The sequence below is a fragment of the Meira miltonrushii genome (genome assembly GCF_003144205.1).
Source record: "Meira miltonrushii strain MCA 3882 unplaced genomic scaffold FA14scaffold_2, whole genome shotgun sequence".
In the NCBI taxonomy this organism is placed as follows: Eukaryota; Fungi; Basidiomycota; class Exobasidiomycetes; order Exobasidiales; family Brachybasidiaceae; genus Meira; species Meira miltonrushii.
In genome coordinates, this window is record NW_020289944.1 from 2,067,877 (window position 1) to 2,086,068 (window position 18,192).

Consider the following 18,192-nt stretch of genomic DNA (forward strand, 5'->3'; position numbering starts at 1 on the left):
GGCCAATGCCTAGGCGGAAGCAGAAAAGGCGTATAAATTGTGAACGCGTGTTGTGTGTGCCTGGTTGAGAAAGGAGAGGAGGACTTTATCATTTCTTATGACATTTATTCACTACCCATCAATCATACTACCATCTCGCTGTTGCGGTTCACTGTTCATACTTCTCTTGAGATTATGTCTTCGGGCAGATCAGCTGGTAGCAATGCCAGTAATGGAAGCAAGAAAGTAGGCGGAAACATAAAGAGTGAGGTCAAAACTGAACCTGGATTTCAAATCAAAAGGGAAGGTGAAGATGGTCCAAGTTCCAGTAATGGCTTACAAAATGGTCGTCCAAAAAAGGAACAATCTCCTCCTCCTCCAACGACATATCGTGATATTCCTCTTCTAAGTAGTACATTGGATGATTGGCGATATCATTTGATGCGATTACAATCACATGCAGTCATTGATCCTTCAGATCCTCAAAGATTTCCATTCCCGGTCAAATTGAATCGAAAGTACCCTCCAAAGCTAAAAGATCCTCTTCCGCATGCAGGCGATCCAGTTATCGATCAATTCGGTAAACCAGTCTTGGTTCCAGCACAAAGGAGAGATCCTTCTCAGCCAAATCAACAACCTTTAACCCCTGCTGAACGAAAGCGAATTCCACTCCTTTGGCCTGGACCTGACGATGACGTTCATGAGATTGAAGAATTGGTGCAAAGACTTGAAACGCCAAAAGGACCTCAAGCTGATGCATCTTTGATCGGTCCAAGTAATTCATCAAATAATGCAACAAGAGCAAAAGCTGGATTGTTTAAAAAAAGAGTACGTGAAATTCATAAAGCTTCAGCAGAAGCTAGAAAGACACACAACGAAGAAGTTTTGCCTTGGATATTGGAAGACTATGAAACCAGCAAAGAATGGGAAAGTAGGCGAAAGGAGAGCAGAAGAGGATTAAAAGCTCTACAGCAAGGCATCAAAGTTCGAAGGAAAGGAGGACGCTTTCCAAGTTTGCCCAAAAGAGAGGAGGAGGGTTTGGATGCTGCAGGTGTAAAAAAGGAAGACCCTGATGGAAGCGGTATAAAAGCCGATCCGGAAAGTTTGGGTGAGAATCATGCACCTTGGATAGGAAAGATGGAAGGTGAGGCACATGAAAGTGCAAGCACTTCGGCTGGTGGCGCAACATCTCACGCTTTGTTCGTGTTTGATGAAAGAGATGCTGGTGGTTTTCGTGTCGTGCCAGTAAGTCGAATGTACAAATTTTTACAAAAGCCCAAGCATGCCAACGATATGTCCTATGATGAAGCGGAAAAGGCATTTGAAAAGCAACAAAAATCACGTACGGGCGAAGGTGGTCAAGCTTGGGCTAATCATACAAACAGAATTGTCACAGGGCCCGGTGCGTTCAATAGAGGTGGAAATGCCGGCAATGCTCCAAGAGATTATACTTCTGCTTCGATCTATCGACATCTTGCCTTACCAGGCTCAGGCAACTCTCAATCATCACGACCGAATGTGGCAACGATTTATGACAGGGACAGCTCAGCAAGGAGGAATCAGTTCGTTGCCGTCTCTTCCGAAACAAAGCGTGGAATTCGAGTGAAAGATGAAGAAGGAACATATGGCGAAAATGCATTTGAAGAAGACTTTGCGGATGATGAAGAGCGAAATGAAGGTGATGATTTTGCAATGGGAGAAGAAGAGACGCGCGAATTAGAGCAAAGATTGAAGAGAGAAATGGCAAGAGCAGAAGAGCAAGATGAAGAGGATGATGACTTATTCGATGATCCAACTCGACCCGGAAAGGGAGAGAATGACGTTCTTACGGGAAGTGGTCAACAAATGAAAAAGATTATGAAAGCATTGGCAAGACGAGAAGGGAATGACATATATGATGAAAACGATGAAGATCGCAATCCGTATCTAAGTGATGATTCAGATGGGGGTGAAGAAACTGTGATGGCAAATCCAGAAGAAGCATTGCGACGAGTACGTGAAGAAAAAGAGCGAGAAGCTCGTGAAGCAGCAAAGAATAACAAAGAGAACGGAACGAGTGCAAATGGTACGCCTGCAGCTAATGGAAGCAATACGGATGCAAATACTGCCAATCCAAGTGTAGCTCAATCAAAGGTTGCATCAAAAGAAGCATCGAGATCTGGTACACCAGTTCCACGACCCGGTGATCAAAGACCAACAAACAGACCTATGAGTGGAAGTCAACATCGCCCTGGTGCAGGTCATGTCAATCTTGCACAACGGGCGACGAGTCCCCATGCACACAGTCGTCAAGGCAGTCGATCTGGCAGCCCAGTTTTGGACAATACCTCACCTTCGTCATCATTGAAACGTAAATCAGAAGCACCCAGTGGTTCAGCCGGTGGTGTTCATACGCCCACCTCTGCTAATTCAGGTAAGCGAATGCGAACGGGTACCGGGGGATCGACATCGAATCCTGTTTCACCTGGGAATGCTTCGCCACGATCAGGATCGCCTTCTCGTGGAAGTGTAAGGCATGCAGGCACACGTGGAGGATCACCTCAACCTTTGACTGAATTAGAACGTGAGATTGTTCAATTGGTAAATCAAGGTAAAGCAAAGACGACTAAAGAGTTGATCGGTCATTTCTCTGCAAGATTAAATGCTCAAAATCCATCAGCAAAGAAATCTTTTTCGGAAGCTTTTTTGAGAGTTTTGTATACCAAAAAACCCGAAGGAACGCTTGCTGTTCGAGCAGGTATTATGGAATAATGTACATTCACCCTAGATACTCTTTATCTCGATCTATAGACCTCTTCTTTTCCGTTGTGAGCGTGCGTCACGATGCCATTCCGTCAAAGACCAGGCGCAGCGCTGCGTCTCGGTCATTTTCCTAGTAAATTTCGAAATATGTTGTGGACGATTACCAGTATATAAGGAGAGGCCTGATTTGTAGATTGTATCCTTTACTACATCCTTACCGCAGAATTGGGTTTTCCAGAGGAATATGATGATCCAAGACTAGAAGATGCTTATGCTCGTGTAATCTAAAAAGAATAGTAGAGGCGTTGGAATTGTTGGTCTGGCTTCTCGTTCTGATTTGGTCAAGAAATTTGCAAGAATGGGGGCAAGATTCGTCATGGCAGGAACAGATCAATTACTCACGGGAGTTTCCGGTAAAGACGCAAAAGATCCTTTGGGAAACAGAATTGTAACAAGATATTCACTTTTTCCCAATGGTTCTATCGACTATTCACATATTATAGCAACTCTGATTGCAATTCTTTATTATGACCTTCGATTTACAATTTCAGGTAAATACTGAATCGGAGCAAATTATGAAGGCTTAGACTTTTTCGACCTAACGGAATTATATTGATTTGTAACGTGAAGTTCAAGGGAAACGGTAAAACGTATAGCGAGTATGGCTATTTTATATCAACCTACCCTTCTTAATCATTTAATTATGACACGACGACAAGGTTCCGGCTTGCTGACCAGGTTGATACGGGAATGAATTACCCTCGTGAACAAAGAATGCTCCTTTGCCAGCATCGTCTGAAACCTGAATGCCGAAATTAGCACAGGCAGTTCCATCGGCGCCAACCAATGTTCCGTCGTTGATAGATCCGGCAAGAGTCTGTTGCAAGTCATTCGAGTCGCCACCGATTGTTCTTTCTTCTCCTTTATCGCTATCATTCCAGGCATAGTCGACATGCTCACCCGCAATTAAAATTCACTGGCTATATGTTGTCAATTCAAGTCTTCATCTCCCTGCCAATCAGAACAAGCTTCGATCGACACGATTTAAGGGTCAAAAAAATTACAAAATTGATTTGTAGCCGTTTTTCTTTGTCTGATCACCATCATGTCTCCCTACGAGTGTGACCAGACTCACCACAGCTCGCTTTAATACAAGAAAGAACACAGTAGCACCGTATGTTAGGTATAGTACTGTCTATTATATTAGCGTAAGGTACAGTACAAAACAGTAGAGTAACCTACAAGGATCGGTATTCTTCTAGTTGCAACCTCGGTAATGCTCAAAACAATACCATTGTCTTTCTTTAGTGTTATATTGTACGCCAAATAAGTACAGAACGCCGTTATGATGGTTGTGAATTGTATAGATACAGTACTGTACTGTACATCAACTTGCAAACCAAATCTCTGGAACGTGGACCGTACTGATTCAATCGCCGCGGGTTCGATCTTAAACCGACGGTCTATGGGTAAATTCTACGCTAATTCTATTTCACTCCGCGTGGTTTAATTTCTTGGCGAGGTAATATAGTAAAATGAGCAATTCGATCTTCTCTTCTTTTGTCTTCCACCTTTCTAATTACTTCTTGAACTACTTTTATATTTCTGTATCTCTTTAATCATCGTCATGCTGGCAAGGGAAACAGCTTACTGGTTGGCCGATGCTTGTCCGACATTCTTTGCACTATCGCTCGTCGTTGCTGCATTACATTTCAGCTTAGCACGTTTTGGAGGTGCGATAGGACTACCTAACAGAGCCATTAGATACGGCGAGGAATATCTGGCATGCTTTGAATTCGTATGCATTGCCATGCTCACCATCGGAGCTCTTATGCCAAATCGACCTTTGCTCATTTTAGATTCATAACAATTTATAACGAATAGCAAGATGGCAAATCGAGTACTCGCTTGAGTAAAACTTAGATCGATTAATTCGTTTTTTGTGGATAGTGGGAAAAGCAAAGTTCATGTCATCGCTTGGTCAATAGATTGGTTCTCTTTACCGTACCTGCTTTCAGCAGAAATTTTCCCTACCCGTTAGGTATGGTGCTTTTGCATTCTTTGCTTCAATTTGCGTCCTTAACTTTTGCGTTCTCGATACCACTGGACGTAATTTGGAACAGATCAATCGTTTATTCGACAATCCAGCTTTCTCTTTATGGCGTTATGCTTACATTACCGAAGAAGAAGAAGAAGAAGAAGAAGAAGAAGAAGAAAATGCTGAAGCAATTGCCTCTATGCCAGAATTCAAAAGCGATAACGATCATCGTGTTATGGAAGCCGGTCATCATAGCCCTGATTCTGTAACTGATAAAGAAGGTTAGATGGGCAAGAATTGAAAGAATATGTAGCTTTTTAGATTGTGTTATATTCATCAATTTGAAATTGTAATGACAATAGCATGAACAGACATCTTTCCTAGACGGCGTATTTGGCTAAAAATGCATACATGCTTGCCATATCCTCCTTTTCATCACGATCATAAAGGTGGTCTTTTCCATCTTCAATAATGAGTTCAATATCTTTGAAGCCTTTCGCTTTTGCTGCCTCATAAACATCAGTAGCCTGTCTTGGAGGTACTTTATCATCAATGCTGTAGAAGAAAGAGAACATTAGTCACTGCGAGCTATGTGTGCTATCACCTAATGCGTACTCACCTTCCATGAATTATGAATGTGGGAGGTAGAGTGATTGATCCTTCAGAGATTGCTTTAGCTACCGAGAAAGCTTCTGGATTGATTCCTGTTCCATCTAGTAGAAGAGATGGTAAAAGAGCTCTGTGGTAGGGTATAAGCAAATATTCCTATAATCTTCTACTCTTCCTTTTACTCACTCTTGGATCATATAATGGTAAAACACAGAACGTGGAGAATCCAAAGCGGAAAAGGTCAAGACGGCTGATTTTGGATCGAGATTCTCGCCTAGCTCTTTTTCACCATCGATAACACGAGGAAAGTAGGTGACAGGATGTTGTTTTGTATTCCAAAACGAATCTTTCAAATCACTGATTGGATAAATTGCAAGACATCCAACCGGCTTTGGGGGTGGTGTTAAGCCACATTCTTTAAAACCCAATCCTGATGCAGTCAAAAGTGCCAACCAACCTCCAGCAGAACTTCCACTGACAAAGACTTTAGTTTGATCTGCTTTATTGTTTGTAATTTTTGCAAATGCATCTGATTGAATCCAACTTAACACATCTCCTGCGTCTGATAAAATTTCCGGCATTCTAACTTGAGGTGCTAAACGATAATCAGCAGAAACAACAATCACATTATGCTTTTCGGGAGCATTTTGTAAATGTGGTGCAAGTCCTTTTCGAGTTCCTTGTAATAAGCCTCCTCCATGCCACCATACTAGAACCGGAAGAGGTTTTTGACTTGTTGATGCTGTTGAAGGTATGATCACATCCGCTTTGACAGATTGTTTGTCTTTTGTCGTTTTGAAAACGACTTCGTGTGTTTGAGATGACATCTTGTGTGTGTGTAAGTAGATGGTGGTTGTTACTCTCATTCTCACTTTTGTGGTTTATCGGAAATAAGGCTTATTTAGCCGCGATTACATTTAGCGCCGGCGTTTATCTTCCTTTAGGCACTGCAGCAGTGATCTCAAGCGTGTGTCAGAAAAAGGCGGGGTTAGATAGATGGAAGATTGAACATGATCAGAATCGTCTCTGCAATTACCAGAGAAGTTACGACGATACAAATGTATATCTGCTAGTATTGAGGGTATTTACATCAGGTAGACGCAATCGAGCCGGACTTACTCTGGACTCGGACGTAATCCGGCCTCGGGATTTGTCCGGTGAAAATGGTTTGCTTCGTTTCTTTCTTCATTCAGAGAAGGCCTTGTATCTGGTAGGATAGCCAAATAGATAGCCTCCAATCCAACGGCCGATAATGATGTTGAAAATACGACCAAGTCCAAATGGAATATCAGCAAGGATTACATCAGCATCATCCAAGAATCGAATCATTTGAAATGGATTGGGTGATCTTCCTTGCATTGTGACAGAAGATAAATAACCATAAAAGTTTCTTACGAAATCTTCATCGAATCCTGCTTTTTCTCCTCCCCGAACGGTGATATGAACATGTAGGTCTGTTCCGGCCGAAGGATCGTTCCAGAATGTATGCGGTCTATGTGGTGGAATGACTGCTTTTTGACCTGGTTGGAGTTTACCTTCTTTTCCATCAATTTTATAACATAGCGTTCCACTTTGAACGTCAAATGTTTCAGTTTGATATAAATGTGTATGATAAGGTGGTGTTGCTGTACTTTTTGGTCCTATACCTGAATGTTTTGAACCTGCTTTGAATATTTGTGCAGATGTGAAAGAATTTCCGTCTGATCCGATCTTCCAAGCTATCAAATCACCACCAAAGAAATGCCATCTGCCTTGATCATCAATATGAGGTCGTTGTAATGCTGCCATTGTTGATCAATACTGACTATGATGGTTGTATTTGAAGTGTCTTGTGTTTTTGAAATACGCTATTCTAGCTAGCCTTCTTTTGCTTTGCTTTCCTTTGCTTTTCCGATACAACACGGGATTTGCATTGTTACTGAACAATAAGGGCAATCTTCCCGATAACGCGTTGTGCACTTAGGCTCTTGGTCAGTTTAACTGTGAAACGTCTATTATCTTGAGAAGAAATGAATAAAGAAGGAAGAAAGCCGAAAGCGGCACTTTAACAGTTGATTCCCCACACTGATAAAATCTTCTTACCTTTTCAAATTATGCAAGCCTTATCATAGACTCAAGTTGAAGTGAATCATGATGCTTTATCTTCCTCTTCCATCATCCCTCGTAGGCTCTTGAAGCTGATCGAATCCCTACTCCACCATGCGCATCGCAATCATCGGAGCCGGCTTTTCGGGAATAACGACGGCAAAAACATTACGAGATTTAGGACACGAATGCATTGTATTGGAAAAATGTTCAGACGTAGGAGGAGTTTGGTCTTCCAGTAGACGGTATCCAGGTTTACATACCCAAAATACAAAAGAAACTTATTGTCTTTCAGATCTACCAATGCCAAAACATTACGGTCAATGGCCAAATGGAAAACAAGTTCAAGAATATTTGGAACAATATATCGAGAAAAATAAAATGAAAGATTTGATTCACTTAAATACAGAAGTGATCAATGTTAAACGTGCAAACCACAAATCTCCTCTTACGGCAGGAGTACCTTGGATCATCACCGTTCAAGGCGATCTCACTCCAATAGAAGCGGATCACTTGATCGTATGTACGGGTATCTTTAGTGATGGAGATGTTCCTCGATTTGAAGGACTGCACGAATTTGAAGCACAAGGTGGAAAAGTATGTCATACGAGCGCAATAGGTGCAAATGATAACATGAAGGGTAAAGACGTGGTTGTTGTTGGATATGGTAAATCAGCTTGTGACGTCGCAAATGCAGCAGCAGAACAAGGCATCGCAAAGGAAGTTACTTTGGTAGCCCGTCGTTTGATCTGGAAAGTGCCAAGAAAGATCAGAGGATTAACGTATAAATGGCTTCTATTGACAAGAATGGGAGAGGCATTGTTTGAATACATTCGACCAGGAAATATAGTAGAAAGCTTTTTCCATAGAACTTGGATCGGTTCCAAGATAAGAAACGGTATGATGGATTCGTTAGAATGGGTGATTTCTGGCCAGCTGGGACTGAAAAAGATCGACTTGGTGCCCCGCTTAGCATTCGAAACAGTCGCACAAAGTACAATCAGTTTATCGACCGAAGGACTTTACGATAAAGTTCGACAAGGAAGGCTGACGATCAAGAGGGACAATTATATAGTCAAGCTTGCACCTTCTCCTTATGATCCAAAGCAATGGGGTGCATATCTGTCAAGTGGGTCTTTCGTGCCTGCAGATCTGATTCTATGCGGGACTGGATTTCATCAAAAGCCTCCTGCATTTTTGCCTGACGAAATCGCCGAACAATTGCTAGACAAGAGAGGGTATTGGTTCATGTATAGACATATAAAGCCATTTGGTGTTCCAGATTTGACTTTCAACGGTTTTGGCTCATCACTCTTCTCTGCCACAAGTTCAGAAGCAAGTGCATTATGGATTGGTGCTTATTTAAGCCGTGGAGAATCCATGCTCCCCTCTGAAAAGGAACAAAAGCGAATCACGCAAGAAAAGTTGGAATGGTTAGAAGTTCGTTGTCAAGGTAAACATTCAAACGGTACAAATGTTGTTCCATTTTCCATGCATACGATTGATGAAGTCTTGGATGAAGCAAAGATCAATATCGGTAAATCAAGTAAATTGTTACAGTGGGTCTTTCCGATCAATCCAACTTATTATAGCGGACTTTCTCACAAATTAGCAAATCAATTAGCGAAAGAGAATGGAAATAAGAAGAACATTTGAATAGTTGTATTGCAATGCCCTAAACTGTATTATGACCAGCGCAACAAATAATATTGGTAATTTCATTGCAAAGGTTCCTTTGTTGCCATCTTCCTTTTGTTTATGAAGTGCACCAGCGCGGCTCCGTCATTTACGCCTTGCGGTCGAGTAACAAAAACAATGAAATGAATGGCGAATTTGCATAATAACGAAGAAAGTTATCTTCATTATGTGTGAAGAAGAAATTCTTCCAAGCTTTCCCTCTTACCAGCATCATCTATTCACAATGGCTTTGGTTGACAAGAATACCTCAGAGTACGGCAAATGTTGTCGTTTGCTCGTCGATGAACTCTCTCTCCATAATCTTGGGAATGATGTAGGCATACCAATGCTTGCAATCATTGGCAGTCAATCTGCAGGTAAATCGAGCGTCATAGTGGCTCTTTCAGGGATTCCTTTACCTCGTGCCTCTGGAACATGCACCCGTTGTCCAACGTGAGTACAAAATGTGGCAATGCATTTACTTCGATCCTCTCTGATGTACTGACTCGAGATCTTTTACTGATTCCTAGACAGGTACGCATCTTCGAGTCTGACCAAGAATGGACTTGTAAGATCACTTTGCTTGTTCACGTCGGCGAAGATGGTAATACGTTGCCTAAACCTAAGATTTATCAGTTTGGCAAAGCTTTGACGGATAAAGAAGCAGTACGAGAGCGTATCATGCATGCTCAATCTGCCATCCTCAATCCAAAGAAGCGTGAAGAGATCATCAAGTCTATCGAATCAGATGAAGAGGTGCAAAAAATCGAAAAGAACGAGTTGAATTTTTCAGAAGATCGAGTCTGTCTTGAAGTTAGTGGCAAAGATATGATCAATCTCACTTTGATCGACTTACCGGGGATCATTGCTACAACAGGACTCAGCGATAATCAAGATAGTGTCAAAAAGATTCAGCAGCTTGTTCACAAAACTATCAAGCAGGAAAATTGCTTAATTCTAGTAACGATTGCCATGACGACGGATTATGAAAATCAAGCTGCCGTAGAATTTGCCAAAATGGTAGATCCTCATTTTCAACGTACTTTAGGTGTTCTCACGAAACCAGATATGGTGAAAATGGCAGATCTACGCCACTGGCTCGAAATTATTGCCGGAGAAAAGTTTCCGATGCTTCATGGCTACTACGTCGTGAAATCCCTAGATTCTGATCAATTGCAAAAGGATATCCCTCATGATAAAGCTCGCGAGCTTGAGCAAGCTTATTTCGATGCAGATCTGTGGAAATCAGAAGGCAACCGTCAAGACCAGTGCGGATCGAAGAAGCTTGGAATCAAGCTGCAAGAGCTTTTTCAGAGTCTTACACTTGAGAAATTGCCAGGCATCATTGCAAAAGTACGGCGTGCGAGCTCTAAAGTGGATGAAGATCTTACAAATTTGCCAACAGAGGTGACCGAAAATGCTGCTAAGCAACATTTGCACGAGCTATTACAGAACGTCAGTAAAGAAGTAGTTGGGTCCCTTTCTGGTAAAATAACATTCACACCTTTTGTGAAACCGTATCGTTTGCTAGTCAATTCATTTCGACAGGATGTTTACCAAAGTCGGCCTATCTTTAAACCTTTCACAAAGGAAGAGATCCTGAAAGAAGCCAAATTTATCGATAAAATTCCTTTGAAAGAAGTAGAAAAGTATGAAGAGGATGACATCATGTCACAACCTGAAGCAGGAAAAGAAAATACTTCCAATCTTGATACAATACGCGCTGCCCTTGAAGAATCCGGCCTACCACCTTTGCCTTTCAATACCCCATGGCAAGTGAAGGAGCATTTAATGAAAAATGCTGTGCAAGACTTACCAGAAATCAGCATAGGATTTTACAATAAAACAATTGAGCTTCTCGTGGAAATGGTGAAGCTTGTTACGCAAAAAGTTGTTGCTCAGTCCTCAAATAGTCTCCTCAACAGCCGTATTGAGGAAATTTTGCTGAGATTTGTTGATGAAGAGGCTCACAATTGTTACAACTTCTTGGATGCAAACAATAAATGTGAAACAGAGGTGATTTCTACTTTGAATGATCACTATTACTGTGATAAGAAGGAATTTTATCGTAACCGACTTGTACTCGAACGTCACCGAGTTTTGTTCAAATTGAAGGCACCACCGCCATTCTCGTTTCTTTCAGAGTCAACAAATTTGCCTCCAAACAAATTTGCAAACACGGCAACAACATTCAATTTTGGGCCTGCAAGCTCGGCTAAATCTACAACCACAGCTATGCCTACAGTTGTCGCCTCAAATGGTACTGCTAACACACAGACACCTCAAAGCATGGCGCTTACAAAGCAGGTTGTTGAGAGTGTAACGGGGCCTAAAGTTGTATTTGCTGAACAATCAAGTGCATCAAATCAAAATGCAGGAAGCATGATTAAACCAACAAGACTCGAAACGAGGAAAGAAGAGGATGAGTTGAGAAAGGGATCGCCTTCTGTGATCGAAGAGATCGAAGTCGCTTCTGAGGTTCGGGCTTATTGGCAGGTGGGTATGAAAGAAAAAATAAAAAAGATTTGGCTCAAGTGACTGATTAATTTCTTTCTTTTTAAAGACGGTATTTAAACGTTTTGTTGATTATAATCACAGAACGCTAGATTTTCACCTCCTTCGCCCAATTCGTGAAAAGTGTCTGAAACGTCTTTGTGCTGGATTTAATATCTTTGGTGACCTTACTTCTTCGCAAGCTCATGCTTACTTACGTGAACCTGAAGCTCAACGTAATCGTAGAAATGAATTACAATTACGCAAAATACGCTTAGACAATGCTCTCAAGGCGATCCGAAAGCTGCAAGGAGGAGACTATGATCTCACGGCTAAAGAGTAGAAGAAGTGTTTTGTTTTATCATTCCTTTCATTTTGTATTTAGATCACAATGACATCCTCTCATTTCTCATTTTGAGAATACCCTTGACCCACGTTTGACTATAATTATACGCTAAAGATGGTCCCTGCCGAAAAAGAACGGATCAGGAACACAATACAATGCATGCACATGACTGTCAACCGATCCCGTGTTGTGTATATGACTCGCTCAGCATTACATTACATGCTCCGTCTAATGTGTGGCAGGCTCAGCATCCTTGGAGCGGGGGACTACGCCGATGCTGAGCACAAAGTGACAGACAGACGACAGTTGCTTTACGCGCTAAACCCATGCACGCACAAGCCCGCATTCCCTAACCCATTTCATTTGACTCAGCGCCGGAGCGGCACACGCCATTGTGTTTCCAATGAATGAAAGAGTCATGAATTGCCGTTTTAACTAAGTCAATTTCCATGGATATCATTAAAACGGCTGAGTCAATTCTTTTCTTCTCCCCCTTCTTGATCTGAGCGAGCGAGCGAGAAGCATAGCATGTATTCATCATCACGACCAACAGATAGAATGCTGTTCAATCCTGCAGGGGGACTCAAGCCATTTGGGCAGTGAACTTTGTGTAACCTTCTTCCCGGTACGACCTTCTGATTGTACTATAAATAAGGCTGTTCCATCGTGAACAAATTCAATTATAATTTCCCCATCTTCACAATATTCAAAGCATCTCCCAATTGCTACTACTCATAACATCTCTAACAATGTCTCATCTCATCGGTTCCGACGTAATGTCAATGCTTCCAATCGAACCTTTAGACAAATCTGTCAGCTTGAAAGGCAAACCAGACAGTCAAGGTAATCCAACAACACCTCTTCGTAGATATGGTTATTCTACACCACCAAAGAAAGAAGATTCGAAGTCCAAACAAATGCCAGTCACTGCACCTCGTCAAAGTTTCGAAACTGATTCAACCGCTTTCAGTATCAACGAACAACCTTACAACAAAACAGGCACTCAATCTCGTCAATATGCTAAAGACTTCACCGTTTCTGATGATGTCCAAACTATGCTCAAAGGTCGTTCACGTGGAGGTGGTTTAGCACTCGATGGAGAACCGTTACGTTCATCTGCAAAAGGTGATTTGAAAAAGTCAAAATCAAACTCTTCCTCCTCCTCTTCGTCATCATCATCCTCAAACTCATCATCCAACGGACTAAAGGGAAAGAGTGTCAAAGATGCAATTCTTTCCAAATTTGGAGGAAAAGGCAACAAGAGCAAGTCAAACACTCCAGAAAAAGAAACTTGATGTCAATCATCAACGCTTCTTCTCTGTTAATGGTTTATTATTTTATGATATCTTGAAGTCATTTCGATGTCAGTCTCGCATCGCGCAATTTTTGTTCGGACACACCTGCGCAAAAAGTGTGATCTTTTCTACTCGAGTTTGGGTTCTTTAGAGCCCAAATTAGCTCAATCAGTATGCTGGATGACGAAAAAGAGTAAGAGAGGGTAGTAGGCTACGGCCTCCCCTCTTTTGCTCGTGTTTCAATAGGATTCTTTTCGTCATCACTTTCTCCAAAAGGCATTGATTATTGCTGGTATTTGTGACTGTCTCCTGTCATTAAAACACTTTCTCTTTATTCCTCATCCTTCCCTCCCCCAGTACCTATCCATTCACTCAACTTCTCTCTCGGCTAGCATTCATGCCGTAGAATTGTACTCTCTCCCCCTGTCAATGAAAAATTTTGCTTACTAAACTTTGTGCAAGCATTTCCATTCGTTAACCAAATCTGATTGCCAAGAATACACAATGAAACAACAGTGAAAATGGGGAAGCCAAAACATGCGTGAGTGTGAATAGATACAGTGGTAAATTATCGTTGAGAAGGGGAGGGGGATATGAAAGGGGAAAAAAGGGGGAAGTTGAAAATCGGTTCTTTGGTGTTATTGTCATTCAATCATAAGGGTCCTTTGAAACAGTTCTACACAGAAACAAAATTTGGTTGTTCGAGCGGAGGATCGAATTCAGACGTTGATTCAGCAGGAACGGCATCTTCACGTACGATACGTTCAAATTCCCTTGCCAACTCTTTACGGAATTGATATCGTTCTCTTCGGGTATATTTGGAATCCAAAATTTCTTCAGAAAGCAAAAGTCGTCTGACTCGATTAATTATGCCTTTTGCTCCATCCATTTCGAGATCCAATGCATCATATCGATGTACGTATCGTTCAAACTTTACCAATTCTTCCGTTGTCAATTCATCTCGTAAACGCATATACAACCTTCTATGTGCGCCTTTTGGATCGTTATCAGATTCTTCTGTTGCTGCTAATGTCACAGCATCACTTGCACCATTTAGCACCGCCTCATTGCTTACCGGCGATACTGCATTCGTGGCAGCAAAATTTGCATTATTGATGCCTTGCATTCGTTCACGTTCTTCCTCCAAATCAAGACTAGCATCGCTATCGCTTGGTTCAACGGTATTGCGTAACTCCAACGCAGACATTGCACCGCTTCGTGTCCCATTCAACGTCACTTGACCGAGAGGTGCAGAGCCTGTCCTTCTGATCGTTTGTCGTGGAACTTTGTCAGTTTTTTCTTTGACCTCTTCACCTTGATTGCTAAACACATCATCCTTATCGATTGGAATTGCATCATGCAAGGAATGACTGCCAGCACGGCTTCTCGCTCTACCTCGAACTCCGTTGTTGCTCATCCTAGAACTTGGCCTACTGCCTCGACCTGACATTGGTGCACTCATCAAGTCAGAAGGATGTATGTTCTCCTTGTCATTACTTGATGAACCATCTTGCAAAGCTGAAGTTGCGTTGTCCATATGCACCCTTGCCTGCAAAAAGTGCAATTGTTGTTGTTGGCTTAGACTAATTTTGCGTAATTGTCGTTTCTGTTCAACCACACCTTGCAAATATTCTTCAGTCACGGTCATAGCATCGCTTTGTACACTTCCACAACGACTTCCAGGAACAGTTGATAATCTGCCATCACCAGAAGCGGGCGCTTTCAATAAACCACGAACACCAAGACCTTGCAAAGAGTCTGCGTTCTCATGCGAAGCATTACGCTTGGAGGTAGCAGATGGCTTGCTCTGGTTCACCATCCCTACCGCTGCGCTTTCACTATTTTGATGGCGTAGAACTGGCTTTGGAGGAGAAGGACCTTGTTGCTCTGTCCCAGATGCGGGGTTAGCGGGCCTTAGCATTGGTGCTGAGCTGCTAGATGGTAATCTGTTCATCTTTGTCGCTTCTTTCTTGTCTCTATGTGTGTTTGCTAATGATTGAATCACCAATGCTTTTGAATTGACAACCTCGCTTGGTGGAAAGCTGTGCGATTCAGACAAGCCCAGTCCTCCATGTCTTGCACTGGGTGCCAAAAGAGATCCTTGGGCAGCATGATAAGCTTCATGCATATTTGCTGCAGCATCACGATTACGAGCATCCTGTGCAAGTATTTCGTTCATGTTGCTATCATTGCGTTCATGACGAGTTGTATGCGTGCGAGTGGCATCGTTCCGTGAAGGATTGTTCAACTTTTCATACTGCTCATATTGATCATAAGACGGGTTTCGAAATCGAGTCAATGCATCGCCCCGAGAGTCAAAGTGTTGTACTGCATTACGTAAAGAAGAAGGCATAGAAAGAATTGAAAGCGAAGTGGGAGGACGTTGATCCAGACTGCCTTCCGAATGACGGATATCAGAAGAAGATTCTGAGTGTAAGTGATGAGGAAGATTCCGATCGTCGCTGTATTGATTGCTGTGGCTATCTGTCAAAGGAGGAGGAGAGGGAATGCTGTTTGCAGCAGAGCTCAATACCTCGTGCGGCCTTCTGATTGGTTGAGAGGATGGATGACGAAGAGTCGGCTTCATGTATCGCTCGTGACGATCTTCTGTTCGTCTCCTTTCATCTTCGAGCATCATTGCCGTTTCTTTCAAGCCTCTTAGCTGTAACTCCAGAGCCCTAACATCCTCTTCATGTTTACGATTCGTCTCACGAAGATAGCGATTTTCTATTTCGAGATTGTCTGACCTTGCCTTCATGTTCGTTGCGTACCTCTGCCAACTTTGACATTTCTCAAGCAAAGCATAGTACTGCTGAACGAATCTGGTTGTCTCATCAACTTGCTGAGAGGACTGGAAAAGGAAAGAATATTAGCTTTCACTCGCATACAAACACCAAATGCTTCACTTACTCTATCGTCATTTGGTCCTGGAGGACTTGGAATACGTGCAATAAGATCTTGTATGCCTCGCAAAGAAGATATGCCTTCATTCGACGTAGCAAGCTCCGGTGTATTATGCATGAAATGTGGGTCAATATGGCCTATTGAATTTGACCGAGATTCAACATGCACGCCTGTTGCATTTCGTTGATTGCCCGGTCCACGATGATGTGCAAAATGACGATTGGAAGACTGTGTTTGATGGGCAGAATGCAAATTTTGCAAAGAATGTGAAGAAGGAATGTGACCTGGATGATGTGGTTTGGTATTCATTTTTGGACTGATCTTTCGTTCATTGGACGAATGTGTTTGTGCATTCGAAGGAACAACTCCACTTCCCACAGACGAAGAACTTCGATCACGTCCAGACGTTGCAGGATTTTGCTGCTGTTGAGGAAGAGAGTGACTTTGTTGTTGAGTTGAATTGCCAACACAATTGCTCATGTTTTGTCCACTCGAATGACCGTTTAACTTTTCACGACTCTTTTCACGTGTGGCCTCCCTTTCCCTTCGTAATTGTGCTCGTAATTCAGTATTGAACGCCGGTCCACCACTTTGTTGTGGTTGTTGTGCTCCTGATGCTGCTCCTGTACTTGCATTGGACATCAATGAAGGCGAAGGTGCCGCCGCCGCCGCTGAATTATATGCAGATGAATTCGCATTAGAAGCGGAATTTGAATTGGAAATGAAGTAATTGCCTGAATGATGTGAAGAAGATGTTGCGGAAGATAATTGGGCTAAGCCTCCTAAATTAGGAGTACTTTGCGCGCTATTTGATCCCGTTCCTGGTGCCGTCTTCATATTGAAATTTGTTTGTGATTGATGATGCGTTTGACCAGATGAATTCTGGAGAGCGATGGTTGATGTCGTGCGATTATGTGTTATGCCAGGATTGGATGTATGGGAAGGAACACTTGATCCACCACACATCGATACTGGACGAGAAACAACCATTTTCAGCTTGATCACACACGATTGCCAGCAAAGATGTGATTGTCGGAAGTGATTGCAATCTGAGTAAAATTGCGGACGACTGAAAGCGGAATGCTGACTAAGTGCAAAGTAGTCAAAGCAGGTGAGCAGATCACCTTCTTTTCTCAGCAAGAAGAATTGACTATTTCCATCAGCTGTTAAGAGATGATCATAAAGCTGAAAGAAGCAAGAGAGATGGAAATGATGGAGTAGGGATGACAATATGGAGAAAGAAAGTGAACAAAGGTAAAAAGAGTGTTACTCATTGCTCACCTTCTCAAAAAGGACAGAGCGTAGTCACTCACTAATTGTCCGAACAATCAGGGTACATGCGAGAATGGAATCGGCATTATATGCATGAATACTGTTTCATTTGACAGCAATAAAATGCTGTGCACAATACAATTGCAATCCTGGTCATCAAAATAGTGTGAGCCTTTGTCCCGGCAAGGTGAGAGAATCAAGAATTTGAGCAACTTTCTAACATCACACAAAGGGGATCTATTCCCGCATGCAAACAAATAAGAAAGACGAAGTGCCGATCAAATATCATTCTGTTTGTTGTATTGTATGCATTCATGCATGCAGTGATGTCTTTTTTGGTGTGACTTTTGCTTATTTCCACCCTATTTTTACTGCGATAATGTGCTCTATTGGGGCGCGTAGCGCGTTTTTCAAAGTGAAACACAAACAAAAAAGTGTTGTTCTTTTGTTCAAGTGTTGTTTGTGTTGATCTTCTTAAAAAGCGCGGGCTACGCTAGTTTAGCCTATTCTTTCATTCGAGGGTCTGATTGTCAGTCACAATTTCAACGGTTGAGTTCCGATCAAGTGTTCCCTCTTCAGCAGTATGTGATAAGTTCTTCCCAAACATGATCAGTATCACAAGATCTAAAATCATGTAAAATGTAAGGTTCACTTGACTTTATTGTTGTGCTTTGAAATTGAATTTTATTTCGCTTCCGATGCATTAAAGATCCGAAAGCCTGTTCATTCATACCGTACGAGTGCATATCAAT

At 42.2% G+C, this 18,192-nt stretch overlaps 8 protein-coding genes across 8 annotated transcripts; 5 read left to right on the plus strand and 3 right to left on the minus strand.

The window, feature by feature from the left end:
- The first annotated feature begins 92 nt into the window (after positions 1-92).
- FA14DRAFT_41092 (uncharacterized protein) lies at positions 93-2,905 on the plus strand. Its single transcript, XM_025502312.1, has one exon. The coding sequence runs from the start codon at positions 175-177 to the stop codon at positions 2,728-2,730; it is 2,556 nt and encodes an 851-aa protein (XP_025355705.1). The 5' UTR covers positions 93-174; the 3' UTR covers positions 2,731-2,905.
- A 1,443-nt stretch (positions 2,906-4,348) lies between these two features.
- On the plus strand, positions 4,349-5,045 carry FA14DRAFT_178772 (uncharacterized protein; the record flags this gene model as incomplete). The annotated part of the gene is made up of 2 exons (XM_025500871.1): positions 4,349-4,519; positions 4,740-5,045. 2 exons carry the CDS (start codon positions 4,349-4,351, stop codon positions 5,043-5,045), a joined length of 477 nt encoding a protein of 158 aa, XP_025355706.1.
- On the minus strand, positions 4,677-6,195 carry FA14DRAFT_172045 (alpha/beta-hydrolase; the record flags this gene model as incomplete). Its single annotated transcript, XM_025500371.1, has 3 exons — positions 4,677-5,314; positions 5,379-5,498; positions 5,555-6,195. 3 exons carry the CDS (start codon positions 6,193-6,195, stop codon positions 5,140-5,142), a joined length of 936 nt encoding a protein of 311 aa, XP_025355707.1. The 3' UTR covers positions 4,677-5,139.
- Positions 6,196-6,349: 154 nt separating this feature from the next.
- Positions 6,350-7,183, minus strand: FA14DRAFT_133581 (uncharacterized protein). The gene has a single exon (XM_025496973.1). It carries the CDS (start codon positions 7,154-7,156, stop codon positions 6,554-6,556), a length of 603 nt encoding a protein of 200 aa, XP_025355708.1. The 5' UTR covers positions 7,157-7,183; the 3' UTR covers positions 6,350-6,553.
- Positions 7,184-7,474: 291 nt separating this feature from the next.
- FA14DRAFT_160561 (FAD/NAD(P)-binding domain-containing protein) lies at positions 7,475-9,177 on the plus strand. Its single transcript, XM_025498730.1, has one exon. It carries the CDS (start codon positions 7,568-7,570, stop codon positions 9,107-9,109), a length of 1,542 nt encoding a protein of 513 aa, XP_025355709.1. The 5' UTR covers positions 7,475-7,567; the 3' UTR covers positions 9,110-9,177.
- Positions 9,178-9,374: 197 nt separating this feature from the next.
- On the plus strand, positions 9,375-11,966 carry FA14DRAFT_178776 (uncharacterized protein; the record flags this gene model as incomplete). The annotated part of the gene is made up of 3 exons (XM_025500872.1): positions 9,375-9,583; positions 9,661-11,626; positions 11,694-11,966. The coding sequence occupies 3 exons, from the start codon at positions 9,375-9,377 to the stop codon at positions 11,964-11,966; spliced, it is 2,448 nt and encodes an 815-aa protein (XP_025355710.1).
- A 518-nt stretch (positions 11,967-12,484) lies between these two features.
- On the plus strand, positions 12,485-13,602 carry FA14DRAFT_41169 (uncharacterized protein). The gene has a single exon (XM_025502313.1). It carries the CDS (start codon positions 12,719-12,721, stop codon positions 13,262-13,264), a length of 546 nt encoding a protein of 181 aa, XP_025355711.1. The 5' UTR covers positions 12,485-12,718; the 3' UTR covers positions 13,265-13,602.
- A 338-nt stretch (positions 13,603-13,940) lies between these two features.
- Positions 13,941-17,406, minus strand: FA14DRAFT_172050 (uncharacterized protein; the record flags this gene model as incomplete). The annotated part of the gene is made up of 2 exons (XM_025500372.1): positions 16,175-17,406; positions 13,941-16,115 (listed from the first exon to the last, which is right to left on the minus strand). Exons 1-2 carry the CDS (start codon positions 17,156-17,158, stop codon positions 13,941-13,943), a joined length of 3,159 nt encoding a protein of 1,052 aa, XP_025355712.1. The 5' UTR covers positions 17,159-17,406.
- Positions 17,407-18,192: the final 786 nt, after the last annotated feature.

Excerpts from the sequence above, each read along its gene's own strand:
- FA14DRAFT_133581 (XM_025496973.1), bottom strand. The coding sequence starts at position 7,156 with ATGGCAGCATTACAACGACCTCATATTGATGATCAAGGCAGATGGCAT.
- FA14DRAFT_160561 (XM_025498730.1), top strand. The coding sequence starts at position 7,568 with ATGCGCATCGCAATCATCGGAGCCGGCTTTTCGGGAATAACGACGGCA.
- FA14DRAFT_41169 (XM_025502313.1), top strand. The coding sequence starts at position 12,719 with ATGTCTCATCTCATCGGTTCCGACGTAATGTCAATGCTTCCAATCGAA.
- FA14DRAFT_41092 (XM_025502312.1), top strand. The coding sequence starts at position 175 with ATGTCTTCGGGCAGATCAGCTGGTAGCAATGCCAGTAATGGAAGCAAG.